Consider the following 17,530-nt stretch of genomic DNA (forward strand, 5'->3'; position numbering starts at 1 on the left):
TTCTGCAAGATCCAACTTACAATCTTAACCCCAGCTAGTCCAGATTCACAACTGGATAAGAATACCAAGAAGAATCCACATGTGTACCCTCAGGTCCATCAAGCAATCCTCTGGTTCTCAAGCCGCTGCTACTAGCTCTTCAAAGTTTGCATCTACCCTTCATCCTCTTCTCCAATCTCGATGATCATAATAATGCCTACAGATTCTACAAGACCCCAATCTTAACCCCAGCTAGTCCAGATTCACAACTGGATAAGAATACCAAGAAGAATCCACATGTGTACCCTCAAGTCCACCAAGCAATCCTCTAGTTCTCAAGCCGCTGCTACTAGCTCTTCAAAGTTTGCATCTACCCTTCATCTTCTTCTCCAATCTAGATGATCATAATAATGCCTAAAGACTCTACAAGACCCCAATCTTAACCCCAAGACCCCAATCTTAACCCCTCAAGTCCACCAAGTACCCTCATGTGTACCCTCAATCTACAAGAATCCACATGTGTACCATCAAGTCCACCAAGCAATCCTCTAGTTCTCAAGCCGCTACTACTAGCTCTTCAAAGTTTGCATCTACCCTTCATCCTATTCTCCAATCTGGATGATCATAATAATGCCTAAAGACTCTACAAGACCCCAATCTTAACCCCAACTAGTCCAAATTCACAACTGGATAAGAATACCAAGAAGAATCCACATGTGTACCCTCAAGTCCACCAAGCAATCCTCTAGTTCTCAAGCCGCTGCTACTAGCTCTTCAAAGTTTGCATCTACCCTTCATCCTCTTCTCCAATCTGGATGATCATAATAATGCCTACAGACTCTACAAAATCCCAATCTTAACCCCAGCTAGTCCAGATTCACAACTGGATAAGAATACCAAGAAGAATCCACATGTGTACCCTCAAGTCCACCGAGCAATCCTCTAGTTCTCAAGCCGCTGCTACTAGCTCTTCAAAGTTTGCATCTACCCTTCATCCTCTTCTCCAATCTAGATGATCATAATAATGCCTAAAGACTCTACAAGACCCCCTACTTATACCCCCAACTAAGCCACAAGTCAGACCAGTTCATTACAAACTAAATTAAATCCCTCATATTAAATATATGTTGAACCACAAGTCGACTACAACATAAATTAAATACCCATACATAAATTAAATACCCATACACAAATTAAATGCCAAAAGTCGGCTCACAAACAACTCGGCACCAACAGAAACCAAGACCAAGCTGAGCACCAAAGAAAAAAAAGCCAAGCATCAGCAAATTCACAAGCTCTGCCAAGCTCCCAGAGCATGCTGAGCACCACAGACATTGCCGAGCTCCCAAGCATTGCCAAACTTCATAGTGTATGCCGACCTCCACACTGTACGTCGAGCTCCATAATATATGCCGAGCTCCCAGGCATAAACTATGCCCAATAGCGACCGAGCACCATTCCTTTGGTGACAGAGTCCACAACTACAAACCAAAATCCCTCCAACATGTAGGATTGCAAACAGCCCTAGGATGCTCCTGCATCAAGGTTGCATATAGTATCAAGATGGATAGAAGTAAAGTGGAAAGAACCAGACTTAATTCTGACATAATCATTATGCATATCCTCCAAAACATTAATGGGGAAAAAAGAACCCATCTTTGTAACAATTGCTGTATTTTGAAAGCATATGTTATATTTAAATGAAAGCAAGGCCGGAGGTTTTCTCCACCTAGCTCTTTCCTACCTATGCCCCTAGTGAGCTGGGATTGTACATAGGATGTTAATAATTAATAATATTACTTGGTCAAATGGCCTTGTACCGATCAAAAAAATGACTATGAATTCAGGTGAATAACAGAAATAGATGTGAAAGTTTAGCTATTTGAATGTCTGAGACCTCGCTCCATTTTTCAAATTTGGGGTGAATTAAGACTTCACTCCTTTTCCCAGCCTCCCAGTCTTGTTGCATAATGCCCATTATCGAAGACTCTAGAAAGATTGTCAATTGCTCAATTCAAACAATTTGAATAGCATACTGCAAATTGATCTCAACAAGAGGCATGCTGGAGAATGTATAATAGTTGGAAGGATCTTTTACCAAGGATAACTGACAATGTAGAAGAGCATATTACTGCAACAAACATTATCAATAAATAATTGTTTCCATTTACCCGATTCAATTAAAACAAATATAATTGGAGAACAAGATTAATAAATATTTGGAGGAATAGAGAACATCACATTTCAATCTTCTTGTATTATATTTGCCAAAGCTGGCACCTTAAGTGGATAACATAATTTACCAATTTTAGTGCAGCACGGACTTGATTCAAACACCAAAACTTGGTGTCAGCCAAATCTGTTCAAACTGAAGCTGACTGTTAACTCAGACTACAGTGATAAAATAAAATTCTCAAAAAGAACTATGAAAGAAAAGGTGTGAAGGCCTGTTCTCCCATGTCAGATGCAAATAACAAAAATGAAAATGCATATTCTGTTCCCAATTTACCCAGAAAACAAAAAATGTATTCATCAACTTACCAGTACACAAGTTTCTTTTTCAGAAATTGTGTTATTAAGTATTGGGATTAGCCAAATATAAATATCACAATATAAGCATATTCCTGATTTCTTCAAAATTTAATAACTTCTATTTCTTGAAAAACATTATCAAAAATAATATAAAAGTACTCAATAATCAAGTTTCACGAGAATGAATACAAAAAAAATAGCTAGATAAAAGAATTACCTGGTACTAATACCACTGCCAGGGACAGTGGATCCACAACTATGACACCAAGTGTGCTTTGAACAGAGGTATGGCCCAGGTGTTACATTCTATTAACAAGTATATAATAATGTTAAGTCAATGAAACATTTTGGCTCATGTACATTAAGAATTAGGGGTATCTAGAAAGCAAAGGCTAAAGCAAGTCTGTTCAGATGCTTACCTTATGCGGGGGTTGTTGGCAATAAGAATGACAAGCCACATCACACCTTTTACAAAACATAAGCTTGCTAGGGTCTCCAGTTCGCTTACATACCTGGAAAACAGCTACCTCAAATTATTGTTCAATATGAAAGATAAATCATTAAAGGATTTTCAGAAGAACAACATTGACATCCTAATTAAATACTAATTACACATCTACATTGGAAACTACACGTATCAAGATTATGAATGCTATGCATCAAGTTGCCAACTAAATGGGAAATTCGCTAGTATGAAGATCATTTTTAACTCAAAAATGTAAATTTAAGTAATTCCCACACTTAAATCACTAACTACATGACTACATTGCTTATAGCTACATCAATGGATCATTGGATCATAACTATGGTAGCTGATATCATGCTTGCTAATACCACACAAGAAGTTGCTGGCTAAATGGGGATGCAAATGAATGTTAGAAAAGATTCAAAAGAATTTAGCATACTAATTACAAGTTCCTTCAGTAAAGGACAATTCTATATATATCCAAAGGAATACTAAAAAATGAGGAAAACCCATCTCGTCAGGTACCCTTGAGTTAATGCTATTTGTGGTATACTATAGGGTTGTGTTTAGATTATGCTGTAACCTGGATCTTTTATGTGCCTTAATGTGTAATTTGCACTCATTTGTAACATGTTGAAAGTTGTATAAATTGAGTTAATCTCTACTAACTTTTTGATCACTTTTCTATCAATTCATTGAACATTACATGGGGAAATTTTCATTTTGGTGCTCTATAACACTGCCACACATTGTTGTTCTTCCTATGCTTCTGGAGTTTTATATGTGGTCTTGACACTGGCAGCATCTACCCTTACCTTGCAGCAGGCCCAAGTCAAAATCAGACCAAAGGCAGAACACTAAAGACCTTCTGATCTTGAACTTCCCTTGGCTTGCACTTTAGTGACACGTGGTCTTCGTGGGCTCTGGCACTTGATAAAACAAAACGCTTTTCAATATCTTTTTGAGGATTCGTGAAGTCTCAATGTGGTACAATGGTGCTACACATTGCAGATAAGGGCCTTTGGCTTTGAGAAAAACTAAATGGCAATGACACATAAAGCAACCAAACATGTGTGGACAAAAAGTTAGAACTACTTTTCTTTCCCATCCCTAGTGCACAAAGCTGCCACATGGCACCCATTCCGCAACCCACTGAGGAAATTGTCTTCAGACCAGGAAGAAGCTAAAAGCTGGAATGACATGTAGCATACTCCACAAGTGCTGAACTTAATAAGCAAAAAGGGGCAGGGGCAATGGACTGCAAAATAAAGGGACCACAGATGGGAAAAATGTCAGTGCCTTAGATGAAAGAACTAGGAGCCTTATTAAAACTTGAAAATGGAAGTCTTTGCAAAACTGGGAGTGGAAGACAAGGTCTATAAATAGTATACAGTATACTATAATATTTAATTTATTTATTAAATTGTATGCTATAATATTTATATAATTTATCAAATAGTATATTACTATATTATAATATTTGATTAACTCCTGGAACTTATTGTCTAATTTATCATGTACTAAATTTAAACATTATATAGTTATTTGTATGATTAAATTAAAATAGTAAAATTAAAGTCTAATGCAATATATTATATTATTAAATATAATGAATATATAGTCTATATATAATAATTATTATGAATTCAGAATAACATATTAATATATGTATATAAAATAATATGTACAGTCTCACGAAAAAAATCAACTCTACTGCCGTATCCTACCTAGGTACCATACCCAGCTTGGCTAACTTAGACAAAAACTTATAACATGGAAGTTTATAGCAATAACAGCCAGCTGACCTGGAAGAGCAATCTTACATAGGTTATAGGTCAAGAAGGCACCAAAAGAGATAAAAATTTAACTGATGGAATCAATAATTAGTAACAGGGTATTTCCTTGTTTCGGCAACAGCATAACATAGAGCATATATCAAGACTCAACAGAAATTAGCAGAAGGAAAGGATTAATTTAAACAACAATAAACTCAGTGTATACAGCTAGCCAAGAGTTGAAATTGCACTAACCTCACAGCTCATACACGAGGGGCAAACCCAAGAAGCCCAGTTGAATAAATCTGAAACAAGAGACATACAAAAATGTTATACATATAATTGACAAGTATATTGGCTGCTGCTGAATAGAATGTAATCTTTATTGCCAATTGACAAAAACTCGTAGACTAGAACGAGGTGCACACAATGTTACAAAAAATCATGTAAAAATAATGTGTTCTGGTATAAATATGTTTTATTAGTTAACCACCTCTGTTTTCAGCCCAACGTTTTAAACAGCTCCTGTGATATTTCTTAGTGCAGCTTCTGCATGAGAGCATTCTTTCAGCTTTTTGGGTCCCTTCATCTTCTCCAGAAAAGCAAATCCTACACATTATTTTTGGCACTATTGATCCTTTCTCTTCTAGAAGACTGTCACTTTTAATTGCTTCCTCTGTGCCCTTGTGTCTTCCCAGACGCAAAATAGCTTCCGCTTCTGATTGCTGCAAAATCCATGCAAATTATTAAAAAACAATTAGAATAGCATTTTATGCATGCACTTGAGAATCTTCATGCAATCTAAATTTAAAAAACAAACAGAAACTAGCCAAGATGAACAAGTAATTTCTACCAGTGTGAAAGATATCAACATAAGCCCATTGCATTTCCCACATATTTAGCATTTTTTGGTAGATATACATTCATTTCACATTTTCCCATACACCAACATTAAAAAAAACCATACACTAGTGTAGACCAAGTAAGAATTCAGAAAACCATAACAAACAATTGATGCAAATCTGCCCAATAACACAGAAAGGTGGTCCTAAGCAAGGTCTCAATGTACCTTCAAGTACTCAACTAAATTTGATTTCATTCTTATGGAAAACATTCAGAAACATCAGATTTTTTAGGATATCTGAAAATGAAAAGTATGAAGCAATAGGCATTCGATGTAAAATTGTGCCACATCATGGAAAGGTGCTCCTAGGAGAGTTTCACACATTTATTCAACAAATTCAATTGAAAGAGTTTAGAATTTCACACATTTATCAATTTAACAATAAATGAAGAAGATTGTTCAAAATCACTCTGATAAAATTCATAGAGGTTAATAAAATTTATTTTATTTTGAGTCTAAAAATTAATGAAAATTGCTCTACAAAAGAGGTCAAAGATATTGACCAAACAATAAATATTTAACATAAAAACCACATCCATCAACTAGGATTTTTACAGTACCTGTTGAATCTTTCATAGTTTGGTTTCATTTGTTTCTTTTCTGTAGAGAAAAAATTGTTTACGAAAAATGTCATCATTTGCCCTATGTTTGCTGCAAACTATGCATCACATTACTAAATCTCTTTGTTCGCTACATAATACTCTGCCTTCAGAGCAGCATATATAAAAACAAGATAGCATTAGGGGGTGACAAATAGTGGCAGGAACATAAATTTGAAAATGTTGTCTAAGGCTCTACAAGCATTGATCTTCCATATTCCAATAATAAGAAATAAATGCAGCCCCTTTATTCTGACATTTGATCTATGAGCATAGAGTTTCAGCAACAGCATTTTTTAGGTCAATGGGAAGGGCTGTCAACAGGCCCCGCCCCAATGTCTGGTATATCTTTATTGTTTTGGGTTTTTTTCTTAGATCTTATTTGAACTTTTAACTTTAGATTTGTACCTTTACTGTTTCTAAATATACTTTTATATATCTAGTTTATACTCATAGTTTGTTTTTTTTTACCTATTATTTTTTATTTAGTCCAGTAATTTCTATTTTATTGATTGGCAAAACAATTATGCTTTACAATTATATTTTTATTTTTAAGCTGTACTTTACCTATTAGTAATATTATGGCGGGTCGGTCAAGGGCATAGACCAGATGTTGAACAATGAAAGGTCAACATTTGAAACCTGATTGAAATGTAGTGTCAAGGTGTGGGACCTCTCCATGCATGGCCAAAGAGTTAGAGAAGGCTTGCCCTGCCTTCTAAGAGGGCACCAACTCGGTGAGCTCCAATTGTCCTTGTATCAGAAATAACGAAGACTAATAATAATAAAAATTGTCAGGAACGGAGAAGATGGTGAAAGTGCAGCACCAACAGATTCAACTGCACCTTGCCAGAAGTTTGGGCTATTCCAAATAAAAAGTATTTTTTGGCATAGACATATGCTCATTTTAGGGGTAAAATGGGAATATGTATTCCTATTCCCTATTCCAATTTAGCGCACCAAACAGAGAATACAAAACATATTCCTAATTTTCTATTCCTATTCCAGCAACCAAACGGGCCCTTATTTAAGGAGTTTTCCTCTCCTATGTAATTAACTGATTATCTCAATCATTTCAAACATTATTAATAGGACCAAGTTTCAAGCTCTACGTAGTTGTTGAAGTCCTAAGTTAGCTGAGTCAAAATTTGTGGCTCCTAAAGGTTGGGGTTTGGCCTTTAAGATTTTAGGTGGCTCATTGTTACTTTCCATGACATAGGTTAATTGATTGTCTCAATCATTTCAGACATTATTACTAGGGCCAAGTTTGAAGCTCTATGTAGTTGTTGAAGCCCTAAGTTAGCTGAGTCCAAATCTGAGGCTCCTAAAGGTTACGGTTTTGCCTCTAAGATTTTAGGCAGCTCAGTGTTACTTTTCAAGGCATAGGTGGTCAAGAGCTATCACAAGACTAGTAGCAAATTTTTCTATTGGCTTTTATAGTAGTTTGATGTGCATCTTAACCTACGGATCTTTAGTTTTTTATGGATATGATTGATGTATCTAGTTACAGTTGTTATACAGTTACTATTATCTTTGTTTATTTATGGTATTGTTATTTGTTTCACCTTTTATGTTTTGCAAATCAATATTTTTCTAATTACATGATCAAGGTCCAACAAAACTCTCTCTAATATAAAAACAATCCATTATTGATATTTTGAATTTTTATTTTTATTACTTGATAAGTATTAGATCTTAAGTTATTTTATCATACCTAATTTTTTGATTTGCAAATTAAGGATTTAGGTCTCTCTCCCTTTGTATAAAACTAGTGTTCCATAACTTGCGGCAAGTCATGTGAGTTTAGGCAGGTCACGAACCGTGCAGTCATTGGCAAGTTTTCATGACCCGTTGTCATGAATCGACAGGTCATAGACCATGACACGCATGCCATGACTTGTCCGGTCCGACGGTCATGACCCATGCATATTGCAAAAAGAGGCTTCTTTATCTTAAAGCTACAATAGTTTATAGTATTATACTTACTCTGATATGCCGAAGAAGTTGCAATGCTCGTTTGTGAGCCCCCACCTCAACAATATATGATTAATGCAGTAAATTTGCATCAATCACTAAGCTATGGTTAGCGTCAGATGCAAGGCATAGCCCAAAAAACAGTGCATTACAAGTTCAATCAACTACAGTATACAGTAAAGACTGTCTTAGTGATATTTTGTATACTAATTTCAAAAGATTTTGTACTCCTGAGTAGGGATCTTGTATTGCTGAAGACAGATGTACAAGCAAGGAAATGAAATATATATATATATATATATATATATATATATATATATATATATATATATATATATATATATGTGTGTGTGTGTGTGACATGCAATAGTTAGTAACTATTACATGCCATATATATATTTTTCTTGTTTGTACTTATGTGATGGATGTATGTTTATGTATGTGATCAAATTAGCTTCTAGGTGATGATGCTACGGTATCTTTAAGCTTTATTCAATAACGAGTGCATTAAACAAGTTTTAAATCGTTAAATATCTCTTTTTTTTCATTTTGTCAAATCATAGCTGAGTCATTGCCAAGCCCTCTGCAACTCACAGGTCAAGTAAACCTTGTCATGTCATAGGCGAGTCCAACTCATGGAACTCTATTGAAAACCCAATAAACTTCCCAGGAGCATTCCCAATCACTATTAGGACTGAACCTTCCCAATACCGCAATGCTAGGCAAATAAGTCTCACCCAAATAAAGCCAAAAGAAAAAGATCCATTTGAGGATCACCAATTAGAAGTTTTTTGCACAAGTACTCAAAATATTTCCACAACTTAGATAAAGAAGTTTATTGCACAAGTACTCAAGATATTTCCACAACTCAGGTTTTACAAGATTAATTCACAAGTTATGAAGCCAAGTCTTTGCAGAGCATTTGCAAGTCAAGAAACAAGTTCATGATCAGTATTCAACAAGATTGGGTAAAAAAATCCCAATGTGTAGAAATGATATGGAAAAAGCAATTTTCACACTGTAAAAATGGTTTTCTTTCTTTTCTACAATGTATGAAAATTATTGAAAACATATCATGAATGTTAATCTGGTATTGAAGGCCTTCAATTGAGCTTTTGCCCCTCAACCCCACCCCAAAATGCACCAAGCACTTTGCCCCTAACACCATACAAGAAGCATTGCTCCAAGACCGCATTGAGGACACTACCCCCAACTTGCCACCAAACTCATTTTATACATTTACATGATGTAAATTGCATTAAATTTATATTAGGCCACTCATAATTATGTTTCATTTGCCGAGTTTCCCCAACTTTTTATAAAGTTTTACTAAGTCAAACAAAAAGGTCTACCAAGTGTCCTATGCCATATCAAGCACAACCAGAAGAATAATGGGAATTTTAATCTACCAAATATTAGATTCAGTTCTCTAAATGCACTCATCTAACTCAAATAATTTGGGCCACAATTTTAATGGCCCAATAGATAAGCTTCACATTTAGCCACCAACAAATCCTTAATAATATGGGTAATGCATTAAACAAACTTGACAGTTGGATATGAAACCTAACTCAACCGCTGCCTAAATAAGGCTTCAATTAATTATCAAAATCACAATCTAGAGTAGAAACTAGAAAGCCGAGGTGAAATCGCACAAGCTATGCCTATCGTCAACCACCCTTCTTCCTAGATTAGATTATACAAAGGGGCCATCTCTAAGAAAATCCTATTACCATCAAAATTTTGTAAATCGCCATATCCAAAACAAGGGAGTGTTTGGAAAAAGAGGTTGATCAATGGATTCCAACTGCTAACACAAAACACAATTTAGATGAGATAAAAACATTTCAAGATATATTTTCAATCATTAATAAATTGAACACTAAAGCCTTTTAGGGAACACCAAATTCCACCCTCAAACCAAACATGGAAGCAACAAAATTCTCCCACTTAACAAAAATTCCAAATGAACTCCATATAGTCACGATTGTACGCTCACGGTACCTACAAGTAATATTTGGAGAGTAGCATGATTGGGGTTCAAAGTTGTGTGGATAAAAGATTTTTGAAGAGACACAGCAAGCACTTACTCTAGCCAATTAGAGAAAAAAACCCTCCATATATATTAATTGTATTGGCAATATGAATACTGATATTTTTAGTTTGAGTGGTTTGTTTCTTTATTTCTTCACATTTTAATCACTAGCAAAAAAAATTGTGATACTAATAAACAATTTTTTGGCATCCATCTATTGGCAAACGCCTATCTTACCAAGTAATGTTGGAAAAGCCTGCATGTCCTTATACGAGTATGATTCAAAAAGGGGTACAGCTTAAGTGTAAAGTGGAAGATTGGAGAGATTGTTGGAAGATTGGTTTGAAGCATGAATGCCGATGATATGATGATATGCTACATTCATGACTGAGTTTTTCATTGATGTCAACATAGCATGTTTGATGTTTTCTATGGTATCTGACAGAATAACAGCAGAAAGATCAAGTTGGAACGGACGGCTAGTTGAGCATTGTAACCACCCGAGGTTATGGGAGATACTTCTGAGTATCTAGTATATGCAATTAACGTCAGAAGAAGAAAGGTCAAGCCTAAAAGAAGTTATGTAAGTTTCGGTGATGTTTGTTTTGAGATAGAGTTTATAGAGGCATGTTCTAGTAAACTTGTTATATCTCTTAGCAGAGTTGATATCTTGAGGATCAAGGTTGAGGACATGGAGAAGACATATTGAGGATGACGTGGCTAAGCTCACTTGTCATAATATTGCGTTTACGGAAAGTTATTCAAGTTGCAAGACGAAAAATTAAGGTTATCGCTAAGTGTAACGTGTTCTTAGTGTGGTCCTATAATAATTAATTGAGAAGGTCTAACAGCTGACTCAAAGAATTGTTTTATGGACTCAGTATAAAAGGACATTTTCCTTTATCATGTAGAGTGTGTAAGTGTGTGAATATATGATTTAATGATCGCTGATAAGCAGCAGAGTATCGAATGCGAAGTTGAATAGAGCAGTGCGGAAGTGAAGGAAACTTCATTGCCAAGGTTTTGTTGAGTGATCCAAGGTTTGGTATTTGAATCCGAGGTTCGTGACCTGGTCTACAAGGTCTGACAGTGATTGGTCCGGTTGACAGGACAGAGGAAAGATCAAAGGAAAGAGGATAACAGTAAATTACTTGTTTGAGCAGTGAGCTCTTCTTGTAGTTGAAATTGCATGTTTGGGCAGTGGGTTCTTCTTGCATACATTATACCACAACTCCTAACAAGGTTGAAATCTCCTAAAAGGGATTCAAAGTCTCCTAACAGGGACTCGTTGTACTCAATGTTGTAACAAACTCCCAACAAGGTCAATTCTCTAACAAGGAATATTTATATTAGTACATCATCTTGTGGGCATCATTCCCACCAAGGTTTTCCCTCTGATCAAGGGTTTCCCTAGTTAACATATCTGGTGTAATTGTCTATGAGCATTTTATTATAGTTGTTGTTTACTTTGGTTGAATGGTTAAGTTTGTTTAAAGAAGATAAATGTTTTAATTATTAGATAATTGATCCACCCCCCTCCTCTCAGTTATCTTGGTGGACTATTGTTTCTAACATTGGGCACCCAGGTTCGCTGTGAGTACTTTGTGGAAGGATCCAAAACAAACCTGAGTACTAGGAAGTACCAAGGGCCATGCTTAAATCATAGTTTCACACATTAAAGCCTCAGTTTCCCACTTCATCATTTTGGATATGCCATTTCCTTTATCCATCCATTCTTGGTTGTATCATAACTTTGTGAGAGCATTTTATGTCAAAATATCCCAGCAAGAAAGAATTTAAATATCATTTCAGATTCATTTGTCAATTGAACACGTGAACACAAGTTTAATAAACCTTATATCAGCATTAATATGATTGATTTCAGTTGATTTACATTCTACATGTGTAGCAGCTGTTTGTTTATGTTTTTTTGAAATCACTTTCCTTGTACTGTTAATGATTTGGCAATTTAGCAAATGTTTGAAAAATGAAATTCAACCAGCTTCTACCCTTGACATGGCTGGTGGGAGTGGCAATCTAATTGGTTGCAATTCAAATAAAATTCAGCCAAATGTTGATGTTGATGTTGATGTTGACCTTGAAACTTATGATGAATAAAAATGAGTATTATATATTAATTTGAATTTTCATTGTGTAATGACATTTTGAGACTTGAGTACTTTCATTTTTGCAAATTATGAAAATGATGTATATATATAATTCTCGTATATGTGCATAAATCTCATATCTCGTGCCCGAGTGAAATTAATTACCATACCAGCATAGTCATATCACATATTCACACCTGTTTCCATACCAAAATCAGCAACTTAGATAAAAACCCCCAGCGACAACACTAGTGCTGATTTCTAACTCCTAAGATGAAAGGATCTCATCGTTATGGCTTTCCCAGTTTACTATAGTTCATCCAAAACATGCAGGGCCAAAATCATAACAAAAAACTGAAAAAGGCACTCCAAAAAATCAAAAATTGAGCGATGGAAATATGTAACATGCAATGGTAAAAGTATCAAAAGTATCTTGGGTGATCATTCGGGAGTAGCAAGTGTAAGATACCACTTACTTGGCATCTCCATTGAGTTGGCACAGGATATTAACATAATGCAGAATATGACTTTAAAAACATTATCTCACTCTTCAAACATGTCCAGGGCCACCACAAGTAGATCAAAATGTGCAAAATTGAGCAAGCTTAAGAAACCAACTGAAAACATGTGATGTGGCATATAGCTGATATGCAATTCCATTCAATGCAGCTTAGGATCTAAACTTGAAAAAGGCAATTCAATAAAGTTGTTCAAGGCAAAACCAACTCCTAATCTGAAGGCTTTCTGACCATGCTCAAAGAGGGTCAAGAGCATAGAAACATTAAAGGCGAAAAAACGCATTTAATCATTTTAAACAGCACCCCAGTGTCAAGGGGTTCAAGGTCAAAAAAGCACATCTTTGACCTGGTTAAACCTAAAAAAACCTAGTTATCTTTGAAAAACATGAAAAAAAATTGAGTTACTCAGTATCCAACATTTTAAAAGCAAGTTATTGAATAAGCCACATTGTTTTCAGTTTTCACATCATACTTCAAGTTAAGTTTTCATGTTTTTTCCCATGTTGAGACCATATAATTGAATTTCATTTACACTTTCAATTTGTCCCATCCATGTCATGTAACCACAACTCAACCATGGTCAAAAGAAAGGATGATTAAATAAATATTAATGGCCAAAGCCTTTAAGTATGACACATTGCATAATATAGTGTGATGGATCGTCATACACAAGGCAACCATTGATCAATGATTTCATGAGTTTCCCTTAAGATATAATGTTCTTGAAAATCAATGACACCATGAACCAAAAGAACATTTTGAATGTATTTTCCAATTATGTAAAGGAAGCCATTCTTGAGGTGATGCAGGGAATGTGATTCGAGCAGTTACTTTTAGTGCTGCAAATTGCACGAGATCTTGTAAGCTGGTTATTTGGAGAAAATGTGAAGCCTGTTACTTTAACTTCTTGCTACACAACATGACTAATTTTCAATTGGTGTCTAATGCAATTCGCAAAGAAAGAAAAATTGTGAATTTCATAAGATGCCATGGACTCACATTCCACAATTACAAGGAACATACATCTCAGAAATTGTTGAGGCCTTGTGAGTTCACCTCCAAAAAAAGTAGCGAAAAGAAAGTGGTTCTAAGGTCAATTATTTATTCCAAGGTGCATGAGGCTTTTGATAACTTAAAAACCCTTAAATATAAAGAGCATAAAGAGGATCATTCTTAAAGGCTATTATTTTTAAGTACAGAAAATGTTTACAATTGTGAGAACCCTTGTCTCAGCATGTTTTATGAGTGTGGACCACTATAAGGAAGCCATTCCAAAAATGTTCAATAATGTGCAAGCCATCTTCATTGAGCTTGAGATGCAATTGATTTCTATATGAAAGCATGCAACAACTTCATATTTGGGGCCTAAATAGAAATGATGATAGTGAACTCATGGATGGATTTTTGAAGCTACTAGAAGGTTTAAATCGAATCCTACATTACTATACAAATTACTTCGAATTGAGAATCCGAACTATTTTCGTCAAATAACTGAAAAATCCTTCCAGGTCATGTGGCATCAGCCAGGTACCCAAAAACATAAATTCCTTGGACAATTAACAAGCATCCAAACACTAGAGAAGAGCTTTAAATCTCTATCAAAATGGAGGATATACTTGGGTCCAGTACAAGAAAAAATAAAATGATAAAAAATACCCACACAATGCCCAATAAAACAAGTATTATCTCCCCTGGCCCAAAAACCCAAACAATCCTTGTTAGTTTTACCCGCAAGAATACACCTAGTGTAGAACAACTGAAAATACATACGAGGCTAATGAGCCAAAAAAATTTAAACTGAAAATCCTTGCAAATCTTGTCAATTAACATTGACTGAGTGCATGCAACTGAAAAGCTAAACAGAACCAAGAAACCAAACCAACTTAAAAAAGACGCTTGGATTCTATATCAACAAGCGTTGACCGAATGCCAGAAATTTTACAAACCTCGCAGCGTTGTTGAAACAAGTAAACTGAAAAATTAATATCCCTATTACAAATATCAACAAGCATTGTCCCAAGGCAAAGATCTGAATAACTCTAGACAAATAGAAAACCAAGATAGATAGAACTAAAAACTCTTGCAAGTTTGCGAAATGAGATAAGCTCAAGTGGTAGAGGTACTAGGCTTCCAAGCAGATCCCAGGTTCAGATCCCCAGGAAACATGATAAAAGTGTTAGAATTAAAAGATACACATCCAACTCGTTCCGATGTGTCATACCACATCGAACGAAGCTGATTGAGGAGGCCGGCTGCTGCAATTTTAGGGGGAATTACTTGTGGCAACCAAATTGGTTGTCGCTTCTCAGACGAATGTGCTGAATCAAAAGGAGAATTCTTACCATTTTGATCAACTAGAATAGGTGAATTCTTGAGAGTTCGAACAACTAGCACTAAGGCAAAATGTGAAAAATAATGATGATTTTCCATGACCCAATGAACCAAATCAATTCAAACTGAAAATTGACCCAAATTGAACCCCACAGACAATCCAACGTACCGTGCCACTGAAATCTCCCTGCTCCAATTTGCGGGCATAATCCTCCATAGCCAAGGAGGCAAGTGTCGCTTTCTTCCGCATTGAAATCTGCTTGCTGTGACTGGACACTCGCTCATCCCTGTCAACATCCTCGGAATCCTCACCCCTCTTCTTCGAATTGTCATACTCCTTCCCATAAAATTCTGTAGAAATCTTGGGAACAATAACGTCCACTGTCTCCCTTCCCCCGGCTGCCACAAGCCCCGGATTGGCAAGCAGCTTCTCCAACCGGTAAACATCCTCCAGAAAAGCCATTCTCCCTCCATTGCTCTGCAAAGGACCGGGAAACCCCAGCGGGCAGTAACAAATCTTCTGGCTGCACAAAGCAAAGCGAACACCGAGACAATACAAATTAAAACTAAAGCCCGCCTTATAAAGGGAAGGAACGATTATAAATAAGTCGGAAGAGAAGAGAAATAAGGGTTCATATTACATACCATGTGATCGGGCACGCCAGGTGAAATGCCATGGCTATCTATGGAGAAAAATTTAGGCGTTTTATATGATTGTCTATTTATTTTTAATTTAAGTGGCAGAAAATTTGTGAAAAATCCCTGCATTAAACCTAAGCCCGGCCGCGCGATTTCATTTTGTTCCTGCCATATGGGAAGGCCTTTGTTTGGTCCAGTTTTAATGTTAGTTACAACAATTTTTAAACCCTCGCCTCTTTAGCAAAGGTTAAGTGGGTTCGAACCTCTGACCTAAAGAGCTGTAAATTTATCTATACTTTTATTCTAATGGATAAGTGACTATATAGAAATGAGTGTTTGCTTTAGTTATTTTTAGAGGAAGGGGATTTTGGGGGTAAACTTAAAAGAGTTAATAAGTACCCGTTTGTGGTCTTGTTTATAATTTAGGGATAGTATAAGTGTTGGAGTAAGTGTTGGAGTTATAGTATAAGTTGCTAAAATAAAAATAATCTATAAATAAATGTTAGGGGTTTGAATTTATTTTTTAATAGGTAAATCTAGTTTATTTATTATTTATTTATTATTATTGTTAAGATTAATAGTATAAGTTAAATATTTTTTATAATTATATTTTATTAATTAAGTTATGTGATATAGTAAATTTATTTTTTATAAAAAATATATTATAATAAATGGTGTTCTATAAGATTAGAGAATGAATTAGATAATATAGTTTATTTATACTAGTTTTTAAATGATATTTTAGGTTGTGTGGGTTCTCTGAATTATGTTAAAGAAGTTTACTTAGTTATAACTAGCACTTGTACCAAAAGAGGTGTAAGGATATGTTGATAGGACTTTGATTTGAAAGTAATATTTAATCTTTGAAGGAAAAATGAAGTGAATTAAAGTGTCTCCTCTTCTTGATAGTTAGTATGAACTTGTAGAATAGAAAAATAAATAATTGATAAAGAACAAAAAATTGTGTAGAATAAAGGAAGGGAGAAATTTAAACGGTATAATTAAGTAAAAATTTGCAAGTAACTTCGCATACTTGAACTTACTCTAAATCAATTGTAGGTGGTATTCATTAGTTTTTTAGAGAATGTGGAGTGATATAGAGAACATAGGTTGAAATGTTGGATAGAAAAATAAATAATTGATAAAGAACAAAAAATTGTGTAGAATAAAGGAAGGGGGAAATTTAAACAATATATCTGGAGAAATTTAAATGGTATATAACTGGAGAAATTTAAATGATGTAACTAAGTTAAAAAATTACAAGTAACTTCACATACTTGAACTTATTCTAAGATTAATTATAGGTGGTATTCATTAGTTTTTTAGAGGATGTGGAGTGATATAGAGAACATAGGTTGCAGTGTTGGTTCATGTGAGAGACAAGGGGAACATTTTGATGTTTGCATATAATTCCTTGGAAGAAAACACCTTCATCTTATGTAAGGGTGTTTTTTTTTAAGATTCTTTTATTTTAAGAGTGATTACAATGCAAATGTCCTTGACTTTGTAGGGTAATGTGCCCCAAAACTCATTGATCGATTGATCTACATGCTGTAGTGCCTACCCCTAGTTCACATTTTGTTTTATTGCCAAACTCTTTTAGGCCAGTTTTATACTTGATGTTTAGTAGCATTACTTTCAGATTATCAGATGTTGTTTTACACTCAATT

At 35.1% G+C, this 17,530-nt stretch overlaps 1 protein-coding gene across 1 annotated transcript in view; it reads right to left on the reverse strand.

Moving 5' to 3' along the window:
* Window positions 1-16,154, reverse strand: part of LOC149562585 (PHD finger family protein) — a 37,534-nt gene extending 21,380 nt beyond the window's left edge. The window contains exons 1-6 of the mRNA XM_089826065.1: window positions 15,867-16,154; window positions 15,391-15,745; window positions 5,246-5,477; window positions 5,008-5,057; window positions 2,931-3,023; window positions 2,729-2,817 (exon numbers count right to left, since the gene is read on the reverse strand). Coding sequence (XP_089682191.1) covers window positions 2,729-2,817; window positions 2,931-3,023; window positions 5,008-5,057; window positions 5,246-5,477; window positions 15,391-15,745; window positions 15,867-15,898 — 851 coding nt within the window. The 5' untranslated portion in view covers window positions 15,899-16,154. The remainder of the gene's footprint in view (window positions 1-2,728; window positions 2,818-2,930; window positions 3,024-5,007; window positions 5,058-5,245; window positions 5,478-15,390; window positions 15,746-15,866) is intronic.
* Between the last annotated feature and the right edge of the window lie 1,376 nt (window positions 16,155-17,530).

This window comes from Cupressus sempervirens, chromosome 4 (genome assembly GCF_028749045.1).
Source record: "Cupressus sempervirens isolate cs-2001-9-10 chromosome 4, ASM2874904v1, whole genome shotgun sequence".
Taxonomy (NCBI): domain Eukaryota; kingdom Viridiplantae; phylum Streptophyta; class Pinopsida; order Cupressales; family Cupressaceae; genus Cupressus; species Cupressus sempervirens.